The 21,934-nt window shown below is 42.1% G+C and overlaps 1 protein-coding gene across 1 annotated transcript in view; it reads left to right on the plus strand.

The window, feature by feature from the left end:
- The window catches only part of lmo1 (LIM domain only 1), a 33,570-nt gene extending 11,853 nt beyond the window's left edge, over positions 1-21,717 (plus strand). The window contains exons 2-4 of the mRNA XM_084060486.1: positions 4,980-5,193; positions 17,964-18,089; positions 21,543-21,717. Coding sequence (XP_083916612.1) covers positions 4,980-5,193; positions 17,964-18,089; positions 21,543-21,648 — 446 coding nt within the window. The 3' untranslated portion in view covers positions 21,649-21,717. The remainder of the gene's footprint in view (positions 1-4,979; positions 5,194-17,963; positions 18,090-21,542) is intronic.
- Positions 21,718-21,934: the final 217 nt, after the last annotated feature.

A 21,934-nucleotide genomic window follows, 5' to 3' on the forward strand; every position in this document is an offset into this window, starting at 1 on the left:
ACTAGAGCCATGGCTGTATGGTACAACCTAGTGTGGTGGAAGAAGTACTTTGCAGGAGTCTAGCCGTCTATAAGAGGGTCGATCCGTGTGTCGGTCTGTCTGTGTTTCCTTGCTAATCTCACAAATCCGCTGGATCCATCAGCATCAAATGACTTTATGTATGCTGCCAGTGGGTAGTGGGGCTCTGAGCGGGCTGAAAGCTTGCCCAAATTTAGAATAATACGTCATTCATATGTCATATATCAGTCGTTCTCAAAGTGAGGTCCGGGGACCCCCAAGGGTCTTTCGGGTGGGGGGGGGGGGGTTCCAGGTGGTCCCCAGCAAAATGAGTTTATAGCAAAACAATCTATTTGACCACCTTAAAGTAGTTTACCCAAAAAATGTCTTATCTATCAATTACACACCCCATGAAGCCTTGAATATGTGGAGTTTTTTGTTTTTTGTGGTATTCCTAAGCCAATAATTTGATGACCGGTGGAAAGATGCTTATGTCTCCGGTAGGAGACTCAAATGAGACTCAATTGAGACTCCACCAGTCATCAAATTATTGGCTTAGGAATCCGACAATAACCTTTAAACTCTATATACATTAGCTATTTGAAAATAGCCAATCAACAAGTTAGCAACAAAAAAATTAAATACTCAAGTAAAATAAAAACAATGCCTCAAAATCTTACTAACTACAGTACTTGAGTAAGTGAACTTGGTTACGTTCCACCACTGGAACACATTTCTATCCCCCACCTGCTAATTTTAGAGATTATAAAATACTAGACCGTCTATAGCATTAAGAGAGAAAGGAGATCAAAGGGGATGTCATCCTGTCAGTCTATCTTTCTCGTTGTCCCCCTTGCCTAATCTGAGGAAATGTAGGCTTTAACCATGCATATGTGATAATTGCATTTCAGTGCTTTCAAATGCTTCCTTGAGTGCTCCAAACGGCTTATTTTCCTTTTAAACCTTAAATATATCAAAAAGGTTAGCACACTGATTTGATTTTTAGATAGCTTTAAAGATGGAAGTTGAAATGGGGTAACAGAAATCGGATGCTATCTCTATAATGGAAAGTACATGGTACTGACAGATTCCTTGGGAGGGAAAAAACCTCACTGTACATATTTTTTTTAAGATAATGTCTTATAAAAAAAGAGGGGTGGAAAAAAAAAGAGATGACAACCTAACAGTCGGTGCTAATGGCAAATTAAATTATTTCCCAGAAAGGATACTTTGCCAAGGCAAGTGCCTTCATTCCACTTCAAGGATAAAAAAAAAAGCATCTTCTGTTGGAATATGAATCATGACGTGGAGAGGTATGCATTTAGATGACATCGAATGGCACTGGAAGGTCAGTGGCACTTGTATCAGTTAACCCTTTAAGACCGGGAAAGTATCTGTCATTTTAAGATTTCTTTGGCTATTCAAAAATAGCAGATATACAAGCTCGTAGATCTGCTATTTTTGAAGAATCCTGAAAATGTTGTGCAAATCTTTGAATATATACATTGTTTAAAGCAAACATTTTTAACTCAAATCTCAAATCTTTGCTTCCAGGGGTCCTTGGAACAAAATATTTTGAGATGGGGGTCGGCGGCCAAATACATATCATTTGGGGGTCCTTGACATGTTTGAGAACCACTGATATTATAGCAACATAAGTCAAAAAAATAATAATTAAAAACTGCTAGGATTTAGAAGACATTTGTAGAATCCCCCAGAAGCAAAGATTTCAGTTACAAATATTTGTAACTGAAATATATATATATATATATATATATATATATATATATATTCAAAGATTTGAAAAAAAATTCAAGAAATCTGAGACAGATGCGTTCCCGGTCTTAAAGGGTTAAATGGATTGGATTAAGTGCTCCTTCCTTTCATAATGCAACTTTTCCTTCTCGGTGGTATATAGTGAGCCTGGGAGGTTCTGTTCCTGTACTCCATGATTTCACGTTTTTACCCAGAGCGGTGACAGGTGCGAGAGGATGTCTCGTGGCATTAAGGGAATTGACAAGACATTTTCCTCACACAATCGTTTTCTTCTGTCACTAGTCTTTGTTTAGAAAGTTTTGAGTCACTGCCTGCTACACCGCTATTAAAGCTCTTTTCCAGAAGCTGGTTGTGGTACAAGACATCACGCCTTTTGTTTGTTCCCTGCGACAGACACGAGGATCAGATCAATGTGCATACTAGTTACCCAGTTAGACTTGTTTCCTCTGTGTTGAGCCGTCTCTTCACAGCAGGGCCCACAGGACCACAGTGTAGTGTACAGGTATGCGCAGAAGAAAGGGGTGTCAAACTAACTGCAATCTGAAAAAATCTGGGTTATGCTAAGGAGTGGAGCATTGTCACTTTAATGGCACTGTGCAGGTTTTGGAACAAAAGGTGCGTGAGTCCAACCAGGGGGGGGTGAGCTCTACAGTACATACAGTCATTCTGAAAAGGGTTAAAGCTGTGGCCTTTGTACAGTAAATGTAAAAACACATTACACGAGATGTGTTTAAGGGGTATATGTGGCGGATGGTGGTCTAAACCAATTAGGAGTCGTTCGGTGGAGGTGGGGGAACGACCTTTGTGTATAATTAGTTCTCTTATTTAAAGCAAAGATTTTGAGTAGAATAACTAATTAGCTGTCATAAAAGGCAAATTAAAGGTTTTGTGTGATCCCCAAGGGAATTGCAGCAACCTGATTCTTTTGCGTCGCACATGTTCTCAAACATAGCACACACACACACACGCACACGCACACACACAGGTATTTTCTCTCTGCTCATTAAGACTGTTTTTAGTTCTGTAGAAGCCTGACAGGCGAGCACTGTTGGCATACCTGCAGAGAGCTCCCCTAACAAGCCATGAAATGCAGGTAGCGAGAGAGAGAGACCGCCCTCAGCTAGTGTGGCTTGAATTTGAAGCTTTTTAGCTTCATTTACACCGAACATTGGTATTTATAGCGGGTTTTGTGATCCTAATGTGCCAGCTTCAAGGGGCCTGTTTTGGGGAGGGAGGAGGTGAGGGAGTTGGAGGGCAGGCGGAACACTAATTGATGGCTCCCATCACCAGCACTGGACCAATTAGCCTCCCCTTCCCACTTCTGATAAAGAAATAGGACGGCTCAACACCACCAGAGCACTAACTCGCACACAAACCAAAGCCATAAATTTGACTAACAAGCTCTCTTCTCTCTTTCTCCTTCGCTTTAAAAGGGGAAATGCTAATTATATTACATTCATAGCATTACTGATGTGTGGATGGCCAAAAATTTGCCGAGCAAATCTGGTTCCAATAAGGTACTTCTGTGAGTCCATCTGTGCACATGGCCACGCGAGTGGAAGAAAAAAGAACGGCAGGGGCGGGGGCGTTGGGGTTAAACGTGCTTTGCTCTTCCAAAGAACTACTATGAGAAAAGTGGTATGTTTCTTTTTTCTTTCTTTTTTTCAAGTGAAAATACTTGACAAGCTCAGAGGAAAAATAGGGAGAGTGCCGAGTGAAGCACTCCCTTATTACCACCAGAGGCTCTGTTTATCACCGAGTGAACCACAAATGCTACTGCACACTGACCCCATTCACGCTCTCCCTCATACAACTGCAGAGCATCATTACTTGACTATTATTATTACCTACGGTATATTAGGTCTAGACAAGCCATGTTACGAATACAACGTGTGTAAGTACAAGCACACTTGTGTAAAGCAACAACGGAACCAAGACTGTGACCTATGTGAAACTATCATACCTTTAAACAGTATAGGTTTTTGTTGATGGGGCTCTCACAGATACCCCAACATACAAAATGTCTACCGAACCCCCCCGTTGATGCAGATAGTGTCCAGCATTTTTTTATTTCTCCTTTTCATAGAGAAATGTGTCTTGGAAGTAGAGTGGCAAGTGGCGTCCACTGTGTGTTCTGTTAGACAGATCAATAGCTCAGTGTGTGAGTGTGTCTTAAGAGCTGTTGTCTTGTGCTTTCAGCTGTGGCAGACCTGTTAGTGCTACAGAGGGGAGCTGCGTGCCCCTGCCTATGTACCAGCAGTGGCCTGAGGGGGGCTTTTAGTCCAAACACAAATGTCAGCCACACATACACTATTAGTGTTTAGTGCCGTTATTAAATGGACTTTATTTGTCCTTTAGGAGGCTAAAAGGCACACTTAAAGGGGACCTGCGTGACAGCGGGGCAATTTGCGGGTTTGGTTACTTAGGCCCGCTTGTTGCCGACACATGAGCACAGATAAGTGTAAAAGGAGGAAAGGCTGTAATGCTGCGCGCAGGGAAGTCTGTGTGCGTGTGCATATGTGTGTGTGTGCGTGTGCGTGTGCGTGTGCGTGTGCGTGTGTGTGTGTGTGTGTGTGTCGTAGAGAGAGACATTGTGTGTATGTATGAAAGAGAGTAAGTGCGCGCTGAAAGGCACTTAGGCCATAACATATCTCACTGGGGTCTGGTAGCAGCGTTTTTGTGGTCAGAGGCTTTTTAAAAGGTTAATGTTAATCTATACCAAACAAAGCCCATGAGAAGCTTTTACAGCTGTGGACAGTTGAGTGAAATGAGCTTTGATGAAATGCTAGGTGACTAACATACTATACAGCATGCTGTAAATACCATAGTAAGCAAAATTACACTGTGTGTTCTAAAAAAAAACCTCTGCTGCCGTGTCCTTTTGCTCTGAAAGCCCCACTGTGAGCTATCGTGCAACTTTTGTTCCATGTATTACAGCATGTTCTTGTTTAACAAGCGAGGGGTTGGTTTGTAGTCCAATGTGACCTGTGTGACTATCTACATGGAAGAATGTTTTCTTTAATGCATATGAAGCAGGGGAGGCAGTGTGCTGTGGCCGTCCGCGAGGCCAGGCTCCGACCGACGCCTCCAGAAAGCAGCCGGCTTATCGAAGGGAGAAAAAAAAAAGAGAGAGAGAGAACAGGAAAAGTCACTGGTGTTCCTGGGCAGTAAATCACGCGTGGCCGTTTGTCTCCTTATCGCTACAGGTGTGCCGATGCTCTCCGTCCAGCCCAAAGGGAAACAGAAGGGGTGTGCAGGCTGCAATCGGAAGATTAAAGACCGCTACCTGCTCAAGGCCCTGGACAAATACTGGCATGAGGACTGTCTGAAATGTGCCTGCTGTGACTGCCGCCTGGGGGAGGTGGGCTCCACCCTCTACACTAAAGCCAACCTCATCCTCTGTCGCAGGGACTACCTGAGGTAAGAGACACACATACAGGCACCTCTGCCCTCACAACAGAACACCATAAAGGTTATGTCACACATACACGCCACAGCATTAATTCACTCTGAGAGTGTACAAATGGAATCCCTTACGGGTCAATTTGGTTCCACTAGTACACTCTCATGTTTAAAATAACACTCAAGATTTTACTGCGCAGTGGCTGTGTGACATTAAAGTATCATAATCAGTGTCTGTGAGATACTCGGCAGAGCAGAATGGTCACAGGGTTCCTTTAAATCTGTATTCCGGAACTTATTTGAATGAATAAAATGTTATTTTAACCAGAGTACAGTATGTTAATACAATGTAACTAGCACATCTACAGCGGTTGTAGGTGGCCTGATCTTCCAATTAGAACTTAAGACCCCGGTGTCGGGTAGGACACTACTGGTTGACAAGTAGTACTGTCTGAAGCTCATGAGCAAAATAGCTCCCTTGGACAAGTAGGGAATCCATCTTGGAAGAGCCGTAGAAGTTCGGTCTTCCATGCAGAAGACCTGTGTTTCGATTTTGAATCCCGGTGAGGACATGAAACCTACAGATTACTGTTGACAGTGTAAGGATCGTGAGGATCTCAAGAGTTAAATGAACACTGAAGATTTTGCTGTGTGGTCTGTTACAACATCCTGTTACAACATCCTGTTACAACAACATTCTGTTACCACCTATCACTGTGGAACTGGGTTCAGTCTCTACTCGCATGCATCACTTAACGTCTGGGAAAAGCTTCCAAATGCTATATAACTGTCAATCAACATGCTAATCTTAAGATGATTGCTTAATTTCATACACGTTCACCTGTTTTAAATATGGTAATTGCCTGGTCAGTGGGTTCTTCGTGTTATTGTGACTAGAATTTGTGTAGCTGGATCGTGATACCATGATGTTGACGTACCATGGCTACAGGCAAATTCATTGCAGGTCTTTGGAGACTTAATTAGCAGAATATTTCACAATAGGTTCATTTTCTGAGCACATGTTGTTGGATGGTGGCATCTCAGTTTAATTAAATAAAAGCTTTCCTCCAACTGCCTGTACCTTATAAATCTCTGGTTATTGTGGTGGTTGAAACAAATAAACACTAGAGCCATTATGCAAAGTTTCTACTCACGGGCAGTGGACTATCACCATGATGAATAACATATACAAATTAAATATTTTAAAGCTACAATTCGTCACTTTTATGTCCATTGTCTTCCTCTCACGATGGAGAGAGGTAATCGCAATTATGTCCAAACTACAATAAAGATGGCGGCGCATATACAAGAGTCTCCCTCTTTTCCGGGTTTTTTGCCTCGGATGGGCGTGGCTTTGAGATTAGGTTTAGGCATAGTTTTTGTGACGTTAAGGTTAGGGTTAAGGTTACGAATAGGCATATACAGTAAGGGGTGGTCCCCGGGCGGAACCTGCAGAAAAAAGGGTGTCCCTCCGCCATCTGCGTCAAATAACTTTACTGACAATGTCAACCGGTTGATGAAGAAAAAAATAGAAATCCCCAAAAAAGACATTTCAACTGCCCCTAGCGGTACCTGGGTTTAAGTTTCTCATTGGAAGACGAGCTACATCACAACCACAGTAGATGTGCTAGTTATATTTTATTAACATACTCGGTTAAAATTACATGAGTCCCGGATAATAGCTTTAATATTAACCTTACAATGAAGGCGTGCTCTGTTTGTTGTTTTTCCATAGCTTTTACAAGTTGTTTTCTCCCAGGCTGTTGTGGTACAGAATATGAAGAGACAAGATGTATGTCAATTAACCACTTTCAACCTGCCGTCCCTATTTTGGCTGTCATTATTGGCCATTTTTAAAACGTAGTAAAACTACTGTTTTTCACTTATTTTGACATAGCGGTGAAGCCAGAAAACCCTGTTGTCTTGGTGTGACAATTCTTCTCAGGCACTGAGAAACCTTGTAAAAACAGACAATCTATGTGTGTTTTAATCCATTCAATCCGGGAACGGATCTCTGGCATTTAAAATGTCTTTCTTCTTCTTTTTTTTTTTTAAATCGTGAAAATGTGTGCAAATCTTTGAATATATATATTTTTAAGCGAACATTTGTAAACCTTTGCTTCTGGGGGGTCCCTGGAACAAAATATTTTTAAATGGGGGTCCGCGGTCAAATACATATCATTTTGGGGGTCCTTGACATGAAAAAGTTTGAGAACCACTGATATAGCAACATTAAAAACGTTAGGATTAAGAAGACATTTGTAGAATACATATTCAAAGATTTGCACAAATATTCAAGATTTCCCAAAAACAGCAGATCCACAAGATCTATGAGCTTGTAGATCTGCTATTTTTGAGCAGCCAAAGAAATCTAAAATGACAGAGTGTTGCGTTCCCGGACTGAATGTGTTAATGTTTACCATGTGTTACTTGTGATGTGATATTGGTCATATTCCCCTCTTTTCCTCTGTGTTTACATGTACAGAGAAGTCTCTTGTCATGGTGTAAACTGGGTCTCAGTGGCACCAGTTAGCTTTAGGGCTGTGGGAAACCTCCAGGGCAGCCTTGTGTGTCTGTGGCTCCATGCCCCCCCCCCCCCCCCCCCTCCCACATCACATCCCCCTGCCATCTGCTTGCTAAATTAAACATGATCATTTCCTTGGCGTTAAGTCACATTCCCTGGGGGCTTACCCAATGAGATCCCACCATTTATATCCTAGAGGGAGGCCCCTCGGGACCAGCTTAGAGACCCCTGCTGCCCGGGGCCTCCTCCTGAATCTCTGCACCCTGCACTGTGTGCTCTCCTCTCCCCTCCCTGCCTCTCGCTCATCTCACCTATCGTCTCTCTTCTTCTTCTTCTCTCCACTATACCTCTGGCACACCGCTGCTGCTGCTGCTGCTGCCCACCAGGGTTGACTTCGCTCAGTAGGAATGTGAAGCGTTAATTCAAGAGGGAGGGACTGTAATCCTGATTCTAATTTAACCCATTCAGTCCGGTGAACGAGTCTGTCCGGTGAACGCATTTTTAGATATTAGCTATAACCGTTATTTTTGTAATACTTTGGCTATTCAAAAATAGCAGCTCTACAAGCTCCCGCACTATGAGCTTGTAGATCTGCTATTTTTGAAAATAGCAGATCACAATAAAAATTGTGCAAATCTTTGAATACATATATTTTTTTCAAACAACATTTTTAACTGAAATCTTTGCTTCTGGGCGGGGGGGTCCATGGAACAACATATTTTGATAGGGATCGGCGGCCAAAAACATAATTTTGGGTGGTCCTTGACAAGAAAAAGTTTGAGCACCACTGATATTATAGATATGATAGTTTTTCAGAAAAACACATTTGTTGAGACATTTGACAGTTACAAATGTTCTCTTTAAAAATATATATACATTCACAGATTTGGAAACATTTTCAAGGTTTTTCAAAAATAGCAGATCTACAAGCTCATAGCGCGGCACTCGGTTCCGCGCTATGAGCTTGTAGATCTGCTTGTATATCTGCCAAAGAAATCTAAAATGACAGAGATGCGTTCCCGGATTGAATGGGTTAACGTTAGAAATGGGGGCAGTTGTATGTTAATATGCTGGATCAACCACTTTCAATCTGCCGTCCCTATTTTGGGCATGTCATTATAGTTGTAGTCATTATACTTTTCAGTAGCAGATCTACAAGCTTATAAAACGTCACGATGGCCTCGCATTGCAAGCTTGTAGATCAGCTCGTACGACAAAGTATAAATCAGGCTTATGTGGTTAATAATGGCATACTGTGGACTTGTGATGACAATGCAAAAAAAGGGACGTGCATGAGATCAAAAGGAGATGTAGATTAAAAATAAATAATTCATAAGATAATTGTACAATTAGTAGGCCTAGAGGAAGTGAGCGAGTTACACTTACTCTCAGAATTTAAACTGAAGAGAGCCAGCCCCAATTCTCTGCCTCGCCCATGGATCTCATATAAATGGATGTCATATAAATCCACCCCCTCCCCACCCCACCCAGGTCTAGCCATGCAGCCTGCAGTCCACCCAAGAGGGGCTTAGGCACATGATGTTGAGATAGACCATCACCATCCATCAGCTCCCACCCACAGTTAATGCAGTTAAGATGCGGTGAGGGAGGGCCCGCCAAGACTCACTGTTGCCTCCAGAAGGGGCAGATGGTGCAGATGAGGTAATAATAAATGGACAAATGACAAGAGAGGGCAACAAATGATTGAACCTCAGAGTTGTGACTTCGTAAAATACGATCCCCAGAAGTCTAATTTATGCTCTGTCGCATGACTGTGTCGCGCGTTGAAAATAGCCGACCTACAAGCTCACAACGCGGCACGGATGCGGCACGTTGTGAGCTTGTAGGTCTGCTATTTACGCACGCGACACCGTCAGACTACGGAGCATACATTAGGCTTTCGAAGATGGGCTCTACTCCTGGGTGATTGATGTTCGTACCATTAGTGGGGTGGAGCCATGTCATAGCAACAGATGCAAAGAACAAAATGGAACCAGGGTAAATACATGCTATGGCGTCCAATTGTCATACAGCGTATTGCTCGATACAACAGAAAACAATAACAAAATACTGTTGAAAACCAAATTTGTCGCTGGAGGGTAAATCAGGCTTAAGGCAAGGATGCCCAGATAAAGAAGAAGGGGAACCAGGAGTAAAGAATAGGGCAGAAGCTGTTTTTTTCCCAGTAAGTCCCAACAATGACATGCAGAGAGTGGGTTAAGGCCAAGGGGAGAAGAAACCAGAGAGAATGGGAAGTGAAGCGATGCGATGAAAATACTAAAACGAGAATAAATAAGAGGGAAAAAAGTGCTGTGTTTTGCTTCGGTTGGCCCTATGAAATCTGCTCATCTGCTCTTCAGCCTTTAGACACATGCGTAGCACTTAGGCTAATGGCTAAAGATGCTTGGGACAAATTCTATTATCCAGAAGAGAACAAAAAAAAGTCTTGCCTTGCACACAGAGAAGAGTTTTAACTGAAAGTTTTAAAAGTAGCTGATGCAATCTCCACTCTCCCTTCCTTGGTCTGTGTGGGGAGATGACGGCTCTCCTAACCTGCAGTAATGAAGTTGAATCCTTGCATTGAATTAGCCTCCTGCACAGAGCTGCAGTTAATTAAAGACAAGAGGGTGGATGAAACACACTTCCTTTATTTCCGTGGGTTTGGAGCTCTGCCATGTGCACATTAATTATGATAGGAGCTCCATCTGTGTATGTCCTTCAGTAGCATTAGCACCATCATGAATGCACTTCTACTCTCTTGAACTCACTATTCTCTCTCTTTCTCTCTCACACACACACACACACACACACACACACACACACACACACACACACACACACACACACACTACTCTACTACAGTACCTTAGTCATAAACATCTCCCTGAATTCTATCTCAACAGTAGTTTATAGGCTTAGCATTGCTTTTACCTAGGTTCTTTTCATTTGCTTTTAATGTATTTTCATGTCCAACTATTACATTTCCTTTCTTTGTAATCTTTCTTTTCTGTGAAGCGCATTAAGTTGCACCTGATTTATGAAATGTGCTATACATAAGGTTTGATTGATTGATTGTTTCATTGATCGATTGAGTGAGTGAGTGAGTGAGTGAATACTTTATCAACAGTTTGAAATTTGTACCGAGGTACGGTTTATAAAAGGATAACACAAAAAACCCTTGGGGCTTGTTTCCATTGTGGTCTGGTGTATTCTATTCATTAAGGCATTTAAAGACATTCAATAATATACAATAATAAACAAGACATAATCAACAATAGTAGCAATGAACATTTCTGGTGTTAAGCTTAGCGGGCTTTTCTAGGACCATTTACAAATTGCAGACAGGTGCTGCTCTTTTATGGCGGTTTTGAAGGAGGGTAAGGAGTTACACTTTTTGATGTTTGTTAGAAGGGCATTTTAGCCAGACTTTTTAGCCCAACTAGCGAGCGTGCGGCTCTCTCACTGCTAGACTTATTTCTGGCCGCGTTTGCCCACTGCCAGCGATTTTTTGATTTTCTTACCTTTTTCAAGTAGTCACAGAATATTTATCTCCATTATGATCGATCCCCTGATGATTGCTAATCACTGAGGGTTATACTGTGTGGTTTCAACGAGGTCATCGCGACCTCGTTGACATTAATTGTCTGCCTTTGAAAAAATGTCTGGGCCAAAAATACATAGTAAAAAAAAAAGTACACAGGAGCCGAGATACAGCCTTTTTAAGTAATACGTTAAACAAGAAGTGAATGGAGCAGCAAATATTCGGATCACGATATCTTGGGTTCTGATTTTTTCCCCCATTTTTTTTCTTTTTCTTTTTAACTCGTGATAACTCGTTCTTGGCAGCCAGGGCATTCAGAAAAATACTTGTGATAACTCGTTCTTGGCAGCCAGAGAGTTAAGATGGCAAGTGAGTCAAAGCACGTGGTCGTGTTTGGTGTAAGGAGCAGCACAGTCACTAGGAGGTGCTACTGGGGCTATATGCTTGTTAATCTACTTGATAATAACTTTCCTCTATTCAGAAAGCCTGGGCTTTGTTAGCAATTTGGCAGCACACGTTAATTATGAAGGAAAACAATAGCTCAATTAAACATTTAATTTATATCTGGGGCGATCTGTTGATCTCACCAAAAAGGTTCACATACCAGTCATGATTTTGATCACTGTGACTTCAAGCCTGAAATCATTTAATCTTCTATCTAGTTAACATTAGGGAGACCACATCAGTCTCCTACTTCAAAAATGAAGCATAATGAATCTTAACAAATGGATGCACGTTTGCAATAATAATGTATCCACCATCAAGAGAAACAGCAGGAGTAAAATGCCAGTTCAATCTGGGCAAATGGGCTTTACATCTATCCATTTACTTTGTGAACTAAAACAGTTGTCCTTCCACAGTTGCTCCTCTTCCCTGGGAACATGTCTTAGATCTAAACAGGAAGCTTTACACTTTCAAAAACACCCAACTGTTGGGGAAGGTCAGAACGTGCCACGCATGCATTAGCAGCTCTTCCCTTTATGAAATCTGACAAACCCTGGCTGCACAGAGAAGAAAACCTCAAAGAGTTTAGGGAATAGGTAGAAAATATAAGGCTGGGAGGGAAGCAATAAAGACAAGCAGATGAAGTTACCAAAGCAGCAACTTCACACAGCTGAAGTAGGCTACCGACATTAATAACACAGTGAGAAATGCACAGAATAGTAGAGGCCATTTTCTTTTATCATAGTCAATTCTGTTTCAGCTCATGTTAGTTAGGGACTGTTCATTATTTAGAATGAGGGGGTAAATGGAGGATTTTAGAATGCTCTGAATTAAAAAAAGATGTGACTCTCCCTCTGACAGAAATATATCTTTCCTTGACCCGCTCCAAGCGAGAAAAAAAAGAAGAGAAAAAAAAGATTGACCTTCCTCCACCAAATAATGACAAATAACGGTATATTTAAAATGTATAATTCTGGCCAATTGTTTTTGTCATCAGTTTGCGTTCTAGCCATACCATTATCACACATTACGGCAAATTAAGTCAAGTAATGAAGGACAAGCGGGGTGTGATGAGGGGTAACGTAGATGCCTGATCTGCACTGAATGTGATGTTTACGATGATTACGAGCAGGGAGATGGTAATGTGAATTGCTGCAGCTACTGTGACTGTGTGTTGTTGCTCTCGAAATAAGAAGAAAACAACTTCAATACAAAGTTAAAATCGAACTACCTGTTTTGGCTGCTGTTGTTGTGAGGCAGCAGCAACTCCTCCAACCCTCATTTGATTCCTCTCAGGTTATAGTTGTTGATTTCGAAGAGACCGCAGCGAAACCCTTACATTTTTGTGCAGGTCTTATTTCTTCTGTTTTTACTGAAAAAACTGTATTTCAGTATTCTATACCGGTTCGACCTGTTTGACCATACTAGGTTGTATCTTAATACAGATTATCAAATGTGAAAGTCCTTGAACATGCTCCCTAGAAAGTCACCCACTAAATGGCCATGCATGGTTTCACTTTATCTAGTGCTTGGAAATCCAAGTTGTAGTGTCTCACAGCTTGTGGGTGACCTTCCAAATGAGTATTTATAACCCTCTAATCCCTTTAAATTAACCACTGATGCCTGTATTTTAAACTAAGACTTTCTGTGCCTCAAACCCCGTTATAAAACTGATGACTACTTAAGAAAAACACGATGGGCTGCCATATACAGCATGATGTGGAGCTATGATGTGGAATGGCCTAATATTTTTCACAAACCTGCCATTCATACCATTTGAACAGAAATGATGGAGAGAAAAGAAAATGCATTCTTGCTGATTTCTTTTTTCCTTTCTTTTGTGAGTTGATTCATTTAATCCAAATGACCGGGGAAATTAAACTGCATGAGCCACTGCACTCTTACAATGACAGCCACATGTCATTACAATACATGAGTATTCAGAATAAAATGGCATTTTAGCTAAATGAAAAGAATAAATGTTGTTCGAACACAATCCACATCTGCTCTCTGAAAAAGCTTTCTGGGTGCTGTGAATTCATGTACTGTACATAGATGACCCACTCTAGCAACAAAGCTGTACACGCAACGGATTCTCTTTTGCTCTGATCTATGCATACTAGGTCTTATTTAGCCGTCTTTCAGTACCACCCAATCTATTAACACACTAATTTCAGAGCTATCACAAAATATACAGTAAAGCTTTCATGTCCCACATGTTGTTCCCGTCATTATTTCATGATCTTTAATTCATGACTAAATGATCCCAGGTATCCTATGTTGTGAATGCTGGTCCACTGTGTTGAATCAATACTTCTCCATTCTCTACACAGTGAAATGCTCTATCCATTTGTAACGCTGAGAGTGCACAAAATGTAACCAAATGGACCCGTGACGGTCAAGCCCCCAGGACCAGGGGGGATTTCTGAGGCGCAGCCTTCCAAGTGGCCACATTTGGTATTACAAGTTTGGGCCGGTTGGAGCCCTCTACAATATGAGTGAAAAGGGTTTTGACCAACAATGGCCTTTTCGCATGCAAAAGGGCCCCATGATGTCATCAAACCAGAGCGCCCTAACCCGAAAGGAGGGGTATACGCGCTGGGTGAGCAATTTCATTGAAAAGAATGGGCGGGGATTTCCGGTCCGTACTCTAGATAAAACATAACTCTATGGTGACGGTCATTTGTACACTCTCAGTTAAATTAACACACTGCAGTTTGCAGTGCATCTTAGCCCATTACTGGAAGTGACTAAATCATCCACGGTCCACACAAGTAAAAGTGCATCAACGGACAGCATAACAAAGAAACCTAAACTCCATAAGACTTTCATTTCCCTAAGCTGCCCACCAGGGCCTGTTCTTTGTAAACATGACACTACATGCAGTAATATGATCACGTACAAGTAATTACCAAAATAGAGGAAACACCAACACAAAGTGTCTTAATAGGCTGTCTGGTGACCCTGAGCTGCCCGCTTCCTCATTTGCACCATAAAACTTACTTAATTAGGATACAACATATTATTTAACCAAATAAATAAATAAAAATGCATCATTTGGTGTTTTGCTGATAGTGGTGGAAAATTCTGCCTGTGGCAAAACATTTGCCACTAGGCATAGGCTACTTACTATTCAGACATAAAAACACACTTTCATGCTCACACTGTTCTTGTGCCGTGTGGTTGAAGACATGAACATGTTGCGTTGTTAAGTAGTTGTATACATATTAACCCCTTAGGGACATGGGTCCTCTCCATTTCACCCATTTCACCCTAACAACTTTGGAGCAGTGACTGAGCAGCCACATTCAGACATGGGTAGAGCATGCTAACACTACACAGAAAAAGAACCCCTGCAGGGTTCAAAACTAGGACCTTCTTGCTATGAGGCAACAGTGCTAACCACTGCGCCACCACCACCGTTCCGCCAATATGATAGACTGATTGTGCATTTGTTGGCCACTCACTTTCATTGTAATATCTGTTATTCAGGTGTAGTTGCCTTTCAGCTAGAGCTAAAGACCATGACAGAGTGTTGTTTGCCTTTTCAGTGAGCTGCAGTACACAAGCTAAAATTAACCAACATTAGTTAATAACTATAGTTCCTCTGGGGCCGTTTCTCAAGACTTTCACTTTCACCTTCACAGGAACAAGAATGGGAGAGTGAGAAATCTATGTGTGTTTTGCACAAGGAGGCCAATTAGGCAGTTTGCTGATGGCATGTTATCTCTCCGTCTCTCTCTCTGCGTTTCTCTCTCTCCGTCTCCCTCCCTCTCCCTCTCTCTCTCTACCTGCCTGTGAGAGTGAATCACAGAGCAGATCTGCCAACAAAGGCCAACCTATTCCAAAGGAGTGGCATCCCAGTCTGATGGCAGTGCAAAAGAATCAGGTCAGCCAAGGACAAATAGATCTCTCTCTGGGTCCACTTACTACCTGTGGGCTTCAGACCAAATTGCCTCTGTTAGGAATAGATGTTGTGACATACAAGCATACAGTGTGTTGTGGGCATCTGGGTGGCGCGGTATTAAAGTTCCTGCACACCACCATGGAGACTGGGGTTTGATTCCTCTGCGGTGCATCCAACGAGCACAATTGACCGTGTTTGCGGGTGGGAAGCCGGGCGAAGGAGGGTGATCTCTGTCGCTGCACTAGTGACTTCTACAGGGTCCCTGCTCAGCAGGGAGCTGAACTGGGGAGGACAGTATGACCCTCTGCTTAAGTTACTCCGTCCCGGTGAAACTCTTTACAGTCAGATGAAAAGAAGTGGCTGGTGGCTTCATGTTTATTGGAGTAGACACGTGGTAGTCTTTACCCTCCCAAGACCAACTGTAGGAGTCAGCAGTGACGGAGACTATACACATGGGAGGGAATTGGCAAAAAGGAGCCTATCTCCTGTTTCTGTCGCGTGAGGCAGCTTGATGTCCAAGTACACCCTCTGGATATGACGCTAGTATGTCGCAGGGACTTACCCCAATCCAACCCTTGATACTGAGTGCCAAGCAGGGAGGCATTGGGTCTCATTTTTATAGTCTTTGGTGTGACCTGGTCGGGGATCGAACCGCGACCTCCCAATCTCAGGGTACTAACCACAAGGCCACTGCAGCTGGTCGACCTACTGTATGCCTACTTACTGCTCCTTATGCACTGTAAAAGAGTAACATCAGTGTGCCACAGCCAGTCAGGGCTTCTTGCATGTACTGTAATAGCTCTGCAAAGCTGAGATGCTTTAAGCAACTGTGTTTTGAAACATGTACAAAAGGTCAGTCTCCACCCAAACAATGTCTGGTTCATTAGACTGTGTAGAGTATGCAAATTTGACTTGTAGAGCTTAAATAGAACCACTCTAATGGTATTACAGGCCCGGTCAACCAGGGGTGGGACCATTATATTAGTGCTCCTGACTGAGGTGAGCTTCCCTGGAGGTTGAGTGCAACATTATGGCAGACATTTCAGCTTGTCCATACATTAGATTCAATAGATTGTATACTATACTGTATGTAACTTGCATGTTGCCACTGAATTTAATGCACAATGGTGTGATCAGCAGCAGAGGAGATGATGGTAAAGACATTAACGTTAATCTTTAATCTATGAACTGGTGAGGATCTTTGCATTTGGGATCTCTCTATGACATCATGTGTTTTTGAGTTGGTATACTTGCCACCTTTGCTGAAACTGTAAGTACCAATGTGCCTGTTTAACACGCTGTGGATCCATCTCTTGATGAGCATAACAGCCCACCTCCTCACCTTCCTCTTGGACAAGAGGCCCTAATTAGAAGTAGGGTTCACTAGATAGATGCTATCTAGTAACAAGGCAAACCAAATAAAAGGGACTAAACAATCAGGTTTCTGCCTCTTCTGTCTGAGACCTATAACTTTTGTGTTCAAAATACACGACATATACCGTCAACACTGTGCTGCCAACTCATCCCGTCTTGCAAAGCTGTGAAATGGTCCTGTTCCTGCTGCAGAATGCTTAAGTCTATCTGTGATTCAGAATCTCCAAATTAAACTTAGGGGCAGGGGCTTGGAAAATGAAAATGTAAATCTGACTGTGGGAGGCATTTGAGCTCCCCTTGCTTTTAGGAGAAAGAATTCTATGCCAGCGCCTCTTTGCTCTGTTTGTGACCTTCATCGTTTGCCTCCTACCTAATAAGCTTATACAAACAGCAGCAATGTTTCAGTTGTGTCCATTCTGTTCGCTGCCGAACATCCAGGTTACATCTCCTTTCGTTCTCTCAGTATCTCCCGTGAACAAGGGAAATATGGAGAGGGGGAGAGAGAGAGAGAGAGAGAGAGAGAGAGAGAGAGAGAGAGTGTCCTTGTAACCAAATTCTTTTCAACTTTTGACTACATTATAGAATTTAGACTCTTGTGTAAAATCCAGCTGGCTTTGGTTGGAGCTAGACTTATTAGGCGCTGCAGTTTTTAAAGAAAACTTTCAACAGTTCAATTGGTTTGCCTCAGACCTGCATTCACTGCTTTCGCAATGTGCTAAGAGAAGGCCTTTGAAGAAGGAGATTAAAACCATGTGATCATTTTAATTAGATCATTAGCCAAGAATTAACATCTATGTTTGTAACCCCTCATTAACAAAAATACCAAGTGTGTGCCAAGATAGATTTATGTATTACATCCGATGCATTCAGGTTTTTCTTCCTTTTTCCCCAGCATTCCTTCACTGGATCTTTATGACATTACATTTTTGTTTGCTCTTCGTTTGCATCAAGGCAAAGGGAAGGTAGGTTAATCTCAGCCTGTGTTCTCTGTCTTTCAGGCTCTTTGGTACAACGGGGAACTGCGCTGCCTGCAGTAAACTGATCCCAGCCTTTGAAATGGTGATGAGAGCCAGAGATAATGTTTACCATTTGGACTGTTTTGCCTGTCAGCTTTGCAACCAGAGGTAAGACCAGAACTGTGCTGTGTGACTGACATTTTTAGATGTCCTATGGAGTGCTGAAATGGTTATTGGCTAGTAGAAGCCATTCAACAGTCTCCTTCTTAACCCATTCAGTCCGGGAACGCATCGGTGTCATTATAGACTTGAGCTATAACCATTATTTTATACTTTGGCTATTCTGAAAAACATATGTTTCTATATCAGTGGTTCTCAAACTGTTTCATGTCAAGGACCCCCAAAATGATATGTATTTGGCCGCTGACCCCCATCGAAATATTTTGTTCCAGGGGGACCCCCAGAAGCAAAGATTTGAGTTAAAAATGTTCGCTTTAAAAAAATATATAATCAAAGATTTGCACACATTTTCACGATTTTTGAGCGCTATGAGCTTGTATATCTGCTATTTTTGAATAGCCCAAAGTGTAAAATAATTCTTTTTAGCTCAAATCTAAAAATGACACAGTTCCAGGCCTTAATGGGTTAAGTAAAATTTGGAGGTACATTTACTTGATTATTTCTATTTTTTGCAATGCATTCTCACACCCGTACCGCCAAACGGGTGACGACTGGGGACAGATTTGACCATACTGTAACATTGAACTTGAGGGTTGATTTACAATTCTGTCCCTATTGTTACCCAACTCCGACGGCGCTGAGTCTGCCGAAGCGGACTTGAGCCATGAGAGGCACTGCCAACTCGGCCGTGGGTGCCGAACGGCGCGCCTCCGCCGTTTTAACCGGTTAACCGTCGTCCTCTGTACGAGTTTGGGTTCGAGAGCGGCACGTCCGCATTCCAGTGTGGGTGGGATTACCGGGATGTTGTAAAATGATCTAGCGGGGGTACCTGTCGCGTCAAGTGTTGCAGTATGGTCAGATGTTGTCCCAAGCAGTCGCTATAGTACTATAGTTTTTTTATTAACTCTCTCAGTGCCAAAAACGAGTTATTCCGAGTTTTTGTGGGGGGGAAAAGAATTTTCAGAAACCAAGATATCGTGATCCGAAGATTCGCTGCTCCATTCATTTCTTGTTTAACTCATTGAGTGCCAGAATTTTTTATTTTTTTTAAACGTTTGGCAATTCTGGCAATTTTACTACCTATGAGTATGTAAAAGAACAAAAACGAATAAATAAAAATTATTTCTACATTATGTTGTCCCAGTGCCAGAGTTTTTTTCACAGAAAACAAAAAGTGCTTAGGAAGCGAGATACAGCCTTTTTCATTTCTAAGTTAAACAAGGAGTGGATGGAGCTGCAAATCTTCAGATGATAATATCTTGGGTTCTGGACATGTTTTTTTTTTTTTAAAAGAAAGAACATTTTTTTTTACTATTTTTTTCAAAAACACGTCAAACACGTCATTGGCACGTTGAGCCATGGCGGTAAAAACACGTGAAACACATTAATGGCACTCAATGAGTTAACTTATTTTTTTATTTTTTTTACTTTAAAAAAATTGCTGTTACAGTATGAACATATTTCTTTTATTTCATTGGCACTGAGAGAGTTAAACTACTCCACTACATCTCAGAGGCAAATATTGTACTTTCTACTCCACTATTTACTCCAATTTAGTTACTATTTACATTGTAGATTTAGATTATTGTTACAAAACATAAATTAACCACCTATATTATAGGTATACCCTATTTTATACATCGGCTATTCGAAAATAACAATCTCACAATGCGTCACATCATGACACGCTGTGAGCTTGTAGATCAACTATTTTTGAAAAAGATGCCAATACTTTTGTATTTTTACTCAAGTAAAATTTTGAATACTGGCCTTTTTAATATATTTTTATATCGTGGTATTGCTACTCTTACTTAGTAAAAAATCTGAGTATTACTTCCACCACTGCTGTGTGATGACATTGTTTTCAACCAGACTCTAGAAGTCTGGATAAATCTGAATTTTGGCCTGCCAGCCGTTTGTCCCTTTGTAACTAACTGTGATTATAAACTTGAGGTTTACCAAATTAACCCATGTATCTGAAGTGGTACAGCTCTTAGAGTCGTGTCAGGCCACATGGAATTGTTCTGAATTCTTTATTTAGAGGGTTGACAATAAACTATACAAAGAAACTATACAAAGAAGCATCTCCATGGAGCGAGGCTGCCTCATAAGAGAACATGGATATAAATTGATGTTTCGTTGCTGTCAGGCAGAACCTTGTAACTCAATATTTAAACTACTTATATATTTTTTCTGAAAATACGGTAGTCCCTCAGTCGGGGGGGGGGGGGGGGGGGGGCAGGGAACGGCTAGGGAAAGCTGCCTGTGTCCGCTCTGAGGAGCGCCATTTGACGCGAGGTTACTGCCTGGCGGAATGGAGAGGACCGTGCGCACAGGGGAACTTGGGAAGCGAGAGTGAACCAATCGTCACAAAGGTTTCACCCCCACATTTTGCAGAAAAGGCCTTTCTTTCGCAAAGGCACACCTGTTTTTGCCGGCTGATATAAAAGTGAAATGCCCACATTTGAAGGGCACGCCCTTATTTAGCAAAGAAACGCCTATATTTTAACGAAGGATTGTTAGACTGCGGTCCCCACAGTGAAAAAGGAATGGTTTTGGACATGCAAGGTTTCCACCCGACAGCAATGGCCTCATATACTCTTTCTAATATTGCATTTTCCCATCAATACAGTGTGCATAAAGAACATGCAGCCCTGAGAGCAGAGCTTACTTTTCATGTCTGAGAGGTTTTGTGACCCTGATCCTCCACACAGCCTAAAGACCATTAACCTTCTATACAGAACAAATTCAGTTGCCATAGTGAGCGCTGGATGTAAGAAAATGAAATTGCAGGCTCTCTCCTTAGCTGGAGGAAACGGTGGCAAATGTTTAGACTGGTACAGTAATACCATGACTGCGATCCTTCAACCAGCCTGGCACATTAGCTGCGTCTACGGTGTCACACAAACAAACAGCCGTATACATAGAGGACAACATCAGTAGGGCAGGCTGCTGTGTGTTATTTTCCCTTTTCAACCGACTCTGAGACTTTGGAGGGAAAACATTCATGAGTACTGGCACCAAAACCGGTGTGTGAAAGGCTTACCCTGTGGCAGGGTTTCCTTGGAAACTGTTGTGGTGGCGGTGCATTTTTTTGCCAGGCCTGGGAAGGTTGACCCTCCTGCTTTCAGCGGGCGCCAGGCCTCTTGTATGCCTGCTTTGAAATGAAGGGGTTATAATCTAGTTTTATTTGAAGCCACGCCTACACGTTGACCATCAAAACAGGCTTTGAATCTCCCGACAAAGGACAATGTCACTTAGCATTGGGTGAAAACTCCTGAGCCAAACGTGTACAATGAAAGCAAGGGGTGCAGCGATGGTGATCAGGTGCTGTCACTGTCACGGAAGAGAGCCATTCTAATCGGCCAGTCACTCTTGTCATGATTCTAATTTGTCTTTTTATAACATTTTTATGTCGTGTTTATATTTTTCTGCCAACAGGTTTTGCGTGGGGGACAAGTTTTTCCTAAAAAACAACATGATTCTGTGTCAAATGGACTATGAGGAAGGGCAGCTGAATGGAAGCTTTGAGACACAGGTTCAATAGTGGGACCCCGTGGCAGCGATCCCCCCACCCCCCTCGGCCCCCCCGGCTCCACACACACAAGATGGATGTTCTGCTGCACTTGGAAAGAGACAAGCATCTGTCTGCAATACTTTTTAAAAAACCCCTTTATCAGTCCCTAAGGACTCTATTGTAAATGTACTACTTTTTGCCCCTCCCACAGCCCCAACACTGAGCAGTTACAAGTTTTGATGTACAGCTGTGCCTGCTTAGCTGAGCACTGTATTGCTTGTATGTTTTTGTGAAATTTGTTTTGGGTTTATTATAT

The sequence above is a fragment of the Gymnoscopelus microlampas genome (assembly GCF_963454915.1).
Source record: "Gymnoscopelus microlampas genome assembly, chromosome: 1".
In the NCBI taxonomy this organism is placed as follows: Eukaryota; Metazoa; Chordata; class Actinopteri; order Myctophiformes; family Myctophidae; genus Gymnoscopelus; species Gymnoscopelus microlampas.